This window comes from Rhinoderma darwinii, chromosome 3, assembly GCF_050947455.1.
Source record: "Rhinoderma darwinii isolate aRhiDar2 chromosome 3, aRhiDar2.hap1, whole genome shotgun sequence".
Lineage (NCBI taxonomy): Eukaryota > Metazoa > Chordata > Amphibia > Anura > Rhinodermatidae > Rhinoderma > Rhinoderma darwinii.
In genome coordinates, this window is record NC_134689.1 from 428077798 (window position 1) to 428085095 (window position 7298).

Consider the following 7298-nt stretch of genomic DNA (forward strand, 5'->3'; position numbering starts at 1 on the left):
TCTATCTATCTATCTATCTATCTATCTATCTATCTATCTATCTATCTATCTATCTATCTATCTATCTATCTATCTATCTATCTATCTATCTATCTATCGTAACACAGGCGGTTTTAATTACTTTAGAACTAATGTAGCTACTTGAAAAAACAAACAAAAATCCCAGCAGGGGCACAGCCAGGCGGGAGGTCCAGGACACTGGACAGTTGGGGAGGAGGGATAAAGCCACCGCAGCATTCATCACCGAGCAGGCAGGAGGACAGACATGATGTCATTACGTCTGAGGGGACACTTATCATGCTCATTGTGCAGGGCTGTGGTTACACTATATTGAGCTACCTCACAAATGAATCCTGTAAATCTTGGCTAATGACAGAGCCAGCCATCATGAGAGGTATCGTATAAATGAAGCTCGCGTTTCCTGAAAGTTGTTAAAAATCCTGAAGAAACTCATCGCTAAGCATAATCCATGTACATAACCCCAACCACAACAGGGTCTCAGGGATTAAGGGGCCCACATAGTTGTGGGAATGCCGCTAAAGGAAAGGACCCCAGTCCAAATTATCTACGAGTTTTCTATTCTATAGAATGTGGAATTTATCCACCATCAAAATCCAAGCTGACAGCTTCCTGCTCCGGCCGTAGTATTCTATTGTTTCTGTGTTCTGAGGACGTTTATACAATATAATGTGGCAGTCATCCGGGGATTTGGGGCAGCGGCCAAAGAAATAGGGTTTATGCCCCATATGCCTGGTGCTAGTGACGCCACTGGCACGAAGAATGATTAAACATGGGAGAGTTAATGTCATTTGCAGAGTAAAGGAGTTCCTAAAACATGTGACTTGCCCTCTATTCTTCCTGTCGTTAAAAGCCAAACAATAATTTTTTGTAAAATAAGCCGCATGCAACCGCTGTGAGAAATTGGTTTGCTGTAGAGCTATGATGTCAGGACGATGCTTGGCGTAGTCCACGAAGGCTTTTCTAAATTTTAGTAGGGAGTTAAAACCCTTAACATTGTCTGATAGGACACGACATAGGCCAGATTCTAATAATTAACCCCTTAAAGACCGAGACATTTTAAATTTTTGCATTTTCGTTTTTCACTTCCAAGATCCTTAACTTTTTTATTTTTCTGTCAATGGAACGGTGTGATGACTTATTATTTGCAGGAGGATGTTTTGTTTCTAACGGCACCATTTAAAGTATCATATAATGTACTGGGAAACTGACATTTTTTATTTGCGCGCAGAAATTGGAAAAAACTGTGATTCCTACATAGTTTTTTTTGTTTTCGTTTTTACGGCTTTCACCGTGCGGTAAAAATTACAACTTAGCTTTATTCTGAGGCTCAATACGAATACGATGATACCAAATTCATATAGGATTTTTTGTGAAAGAAAATTGTTTTATTTCACCACATTCTGAGAGCCATCAATTTTTTACTTTTTTTCGTGGATTGAGCGGTGTGAGGGCTTATTTTTGCGGGACGAGCTGCAAGTGTTATTGGTAAAAAAAAATTGTACTTAAAACTTTTTGATCACTTTTAATAACTTTTTTTTTGTGAGCTAAGGTTACCAAAAAACAGTGATTTGGTGTTTTACAATTTAAATTTTTCACGCAATTTATTAATGCGCGTTCACCATGCGCATTAAATAATGCTGTATTGTAATAGTTCAGACTTTTACGGCTGCAGCAATACCAATTTTGTTTATTTTTTTTATTTTTTTTAATTATTTTAGAGGAAAAATTGGAAAAGGTATTTTTTTTTAACTTTAATTTTTTTTTTTTTATACTTCTAATAACTATTTTAAACTTCTTTTTTACAAAAAAACTAAAATTAACCACTTATATAGACACACACATACTGGGACATATATACTCTACATACATAAAGACAGATATTTAGACATACAGGCAAATATACATACATACATATGGAATATACACATACAGGTAAATATATAGAGGTACGGACACATATACACACCGGCAGATTAATACACAGACAGGAACATATGCAAATACATAAAGGCACATATATACAAACACAAAGACACATTCACAAACAGACTCATATATACCCAGTACAGATAATGGTTGGGCATCAGTGGAAAAACCTCATCTGTTGCCATCATGAACTGGTCTGGACTGGATGCGTGGTACCCGGAAGAGGTTTTGGAGGAGTTAGAGTTACTTCATCTAGCAGTGTTTGTTTCCCTAAATCCGAGGTCAGTAGCCCCCGGGAGTCACCAGTTCTTCCACATGCGTCGACGTTAATAGCCACAAACTTGTACGAGGCATCAGCCACCGCTATCAGGACCACAGAAAAATACTTCTTGTAGTTGAAGTAATGTGATCCTGACCGCGGTGGCTGCTACACACGTACGTGCTTACCGTCGACGGCACCTATGCAATTTGGGAAATTGCCCACAGATTGAAAGCCTGCTGCCACCAGCAACCAAATCCCCAGAGTTGGACTGGGCATCGCGATGGGCTGCAAATACTGCCAGATCACCTGGCTTGTGCTTCTGACAATTCCGGAGATGGTTGATTTTCCAACCTGGAATTGCAGGTGCAGGGATGAATAACTCTACCTTGTTGCAAGAAATCTGAAAATTATTATTATTTTTTTTTTAATTTGTATCAACAAATAACAAGTAACACCAGCCTAACTTTCACATTAATATTACAAAAACATACATGACTTTGTAATAGATTCACAACCACCATAATGTTAAATGGTGAACCAAAGGCTTAAAAACAATAAAAACCACAACGTGATGAGCAGCCTCTCCACAGGACTAATGGCCCTCCTCATCACTGTATGCTGCCTCCGTAGGTGGTTTGACAGCAGATCGACGAGATTGTCAAACGCACACATTGTCATCTGACAAAAATCATAGAGTTTCTCCGGGTACCAGTAGATACACACACACACGCACGCACACGCACACGTGCGCACACACACACACACACACACACACACAGACACAGATACACACACACACACACACACACACACACACACAGATATACACACACACACACACACACAAACTCTAAAGTTCCTGAAATAAACTCATACCATGTGCAACATACATACATGAATGCTTACAAAAGGAACCATATGACCACAGTTTAAAAAAAATGGAATACGGATTCTGAAACAAAACCAAAACCTCCGTCGTCTTTCTTGCTCCTAAGAAACAACAAGTGTGACAAAATGGCCATTATAAATTGAAATCTAAAATAATCCAAAACCACTTACAACATTCTATAAAAAATTGCCAATCATACCTGACACATTCTTCACCGTCGCATTACATTAACAACTATTTGCATTAATGTGGCTATATGGCGGCGACAAACTTTAATTCACCTTTCGGGCACATGTACTCCTTGTTGCTGCTGCTGATCCTGCCGGAATGGCCCTGGTAAGGTTGGGGATCTAATTTTTTCACTCCAAAAACCAATGGAACAATGTGGTCTTCTCCCCAGTACCAACTGCTAAGCAAAAAAAGGGAAGATGATGATTTTGGAAGGAGTTTTTGTAGGCCTGGTACAGAAGTACAGCCCCTAGTGGGTCAAATGCCTCAAAAAATGGCAGAAAAAATGGCTGAAAAAAACAGCTGGAAAAATGCCTAAAAGAAGTCTGGAAACGGCGTCATTACGCATCAAAAAAATCCTCAAAATACGTTTTTAAATTAAAAATGCTTAAAAAGCTTCAAAAATGCCCAGAAATCAGAGGCTAATTTTCACAAAACAGCTCCGTATTTTACAGACGTTTTTAGTTAACCGTGTGAACATACCCTTACAATACAATTTATGTGAATGGGGTTTTAAAACCCCATTCACAATGAACAGAACAAAATCCACTGTATATAGTACTTTGCAGGAGACTGCGGTTGTGCCCATTGTGGAACCAGACCTCGGTGCATAGCTTTGGGCTATTCTAAAGAATCTGGAATTTGTAAAGAATCAAAATCCATATGGTTGAAGGCCCAGACGGAAGAGGAAATATTTCAGGTTTAAAAAAAGAAAAGCTAATTAAAGTGTGAAACTTACCCCCGAGCTTCAGGTCTCATGTCAACTCTACTTTTACCAATATGGCTTTTATTGACCCTTGTGTAACAGTATGGTCTTTGTCCGAATCGGCAATTGCTTGATCAGGAAACAAATATCTTGATAGACTAATTTTATTATATGTTTAATACAAATTGTGTAAAACAAGTGCAAATCCTCCTACTAACAATTGCTAAAATCACCTTCATATACTTTTAATACCAAAATTGGAGACATTTAAGCTCCACTCAGTTCCAACCAGGATTGCCCTAAAATGACGGAACACCCACTTTTCATTAAAATTAGCTTGAAACCCTTTTTCGGCATGATTCACTGGATTGTTTCCCCCAAAATTAGGACTGATCGCAAGCTTATCTATAACACAATGATACGCAGAGAAGAACATTTGGATGTTGATTAAAAACATGTCTCCAGTCCAGACAAGAAGGTAGGAAAAGGATCCAGCGCTGAGTCTTGTGCATCTGTTAAAACGGAAACTTCTTCCAAGTTTTAATTCCACGAAAAGTTTAAAACAGTGAAAAATATGTGTGCAGGTGATTCCAGAGTACGAAAGAGGGTTAGTAGTATCAGCGGTGCCTACGCGTTTCAGACGCTGGCTGTGTCCTTAGACATGTCTATAGTCCACTTAACCCCTTTCCGACATCCGCCGTATATATACGGCGCACGCCGGGTGGGGGAATATGGAGCGGGCTCACGGGCTGAGTCCGCTCCATAGAGCGAGTGTGTCGGCTGTGTGTTACAGCCAACACTTCCGGGTTACACTTTCCGGCTTTAGCGTGATCCCGCTTGTTTAACCCGTTAAATGCCAAGTTCAATAGAGATCGTGGCATTTAAATTACTAAAAACAGGGGGACGACCCCTTGTAATGTCTCAACGGCCCCCCCGCGGCGAGATCGGGGGGAGCCGTTGGTTCACACGGCTGCCTGGGGGTCTGACGAAGTCCCCCAGGTCCGCCATCTTGGTACTCCTATGAAGCTTCATAGGAGACTGTCAGAATCACGATATACTGCAATACATTAGTATTGCAGTATATCGTGCAAGCGATCTAACGATCGCTGGTTGAAGTCCCCTAGGGGGACTAATAAAAAATGTAAAAATGAGTTAAATAAAGTTGTTTTTTTTGTGTAAAAATAAATAAATTAAAAGTTCAAAAAACCCCCCTTTTCCCATTTTGCCCCTAGAGCATAGTAAAAAATGTAATTAAATAAACATAATTGGTATCGCCGCATCCGTAAAAGTCTGAACTATTACAATATATCATTATTTAACCCACGCGGTGAACGCCGTAAAAAAAAAAATTTAAACGCCAGAATCTCTATTTTTTGGTCACCTAATCTCTCACAAAAAATGAAATAAAAAGTGATCAAACCATCACATTTACACCAAAATTATTAAAAACTACAGCTTATTCCACAAATAATAAGCCCTTATACCACTTAATTGACGGAAAAATAAAGACGTTACGGCTCTCAGAATTTGGCGAAACCAAATATATTTTCTTTTTACTCTTAGGTTTTTACTTGTAAAAGTAGTAAAATATAGAAAAAACGACACATATTTGGTATCGCCGTAATCGTATTGACCCATAGAATAAAATTAACATGTTGCTTTAATTGTACAGTGAATTCCGTAAAAATGGCGCACAAAAAACCATGGCGGAATCGCTGTTTTTTTCATTTTCTACCCCACAAATAATTTTTTTCCCGTTTCCTAGTACATTATACAGCAAAATAAATGGTGCTACGAAAAACTACAACTTGTCCCGCAAAAATCAAGCCCTCATAGTACTATATCGACGGAAAAATAAAGGCGTTATGGCCTTTGGAATGTGGGGAGGGAAAAACGAAAATGAAAATCTGAAAAAGGGCTGCGGCATGAAAGGGTTAAAATCCAAAAAGTTAATAATATAAGGAAGAATTATTTAGACTTTACACCCAAAGGTTAAGATGCCGGCCCGCCTGGAATATATTAAACGTTTTACTCATGAGGCTTGTAAGAGCCTTATTAATATCTCTATTACTAAGACTGTATATTATAGGATTCAGAAGAGGAGTAATAACCGTGTAGAACACGGAGAGGATTTTATTCACAATTTTCTGATTTGGAAATAAATAGATACAAGTAACTGACCCATAATATATAGACACCACAGCCAGGTGAGAGCTACAGGTGGAGAAGGTCTTCTGCCTCCTTGTCACAGATGGGATCTTCAGTATGGTGATGACAATATAAACATATGAGACAATAATCACAATAAATGGGCAGATTGCTAGTGGTACAATCAAAAATAAACCCTCTACTTTTATGATAAAAGTGTCTGAGCAGGAAAGTTCTAGTATCGGGTCTCTATCACAGAAGTAATGGTCAATGATGTTTGGTCCACAGAACTGTAAACGACTCATTGTCACTGAATTAATCAATATTAAAACAGAAATGATCACCCAAAACAACACAACGGCCCTTATACAAAATGTGAGGTCCATGACGGAGGTGTAATGTAGAGGGTTACAGATGGCCTGATACCTGTCATAGGACATGACGGTCAGGAGAAGAGATTGTAATAATTCAGAGGCTGAAAAACAGTAAAATTGTGTCAAACATCCGATAAAAGACACAGAACTTCCTTCATACAACACCACACGGAGCATGTTGGGTACTATGGTGGTGGAGAGTAGAATATCTGATAAAGAGAGTTGTGTGAGGAAGAAGTACATGGGAGAGTGGAGTGACCGGCTGTTGGACACCACTAGAATGATGAGGAGGTTTCCACATATAGTCACACAGTAGATGATCAGAAGCAGAAGAAATATGAAGGTACTTAACGTTTTGAAACCCTTTAATCCTGAAAGCAGAATCACAGACGCCAGGCTGCAATTGCTATTTTTCATATAATTTTCATGTTCCATTTGATTTGACTATAGATTTGCAATTCTATAAATGTTATAAGTTTTCAGGGATTTTACCTATATAGATATTTAAAAAAATATATATTAGAAATTGTTTTATTATCTTTTTGAAATTGCTATAATAAAAAACAAAAAAGGTATAGCAATGCAAATTATAATATCGTTAAATTTACATTTAAAAAATACATAGATTTATATTTTTGTAAGAAATAATAATATTAATAATAATAATACAAATTATAATATTACAAATATTAAAAATACTACTAACAATAAAAAAATAATAATAATGAAAAAAAATATAATACA

The 7298-nt window shown here is 37.9% G+C and overlaps 1 protein-coding gene across 1 annotated transcript; it reads right to left on the reverse strand.

Moving 5' to 3' along the window:
- Nucleotides 1–6011: 6011 nt before the first annotated feature.
- LOC142750732 (olfactory receptor 1468-like) lies at nt 6012–6989 on the reverse strand. Its single transcript, XM_075859716.1, has one exon. It carries the CDS (start codon nt 6987–6989, stop codon nt 6012–6014), a length of 978 nt encoding a protein of 325 aa, XP_075715831.1.
- Between the last annotated feature and the right edge of the window lie 309 nt (nt 6990–7298).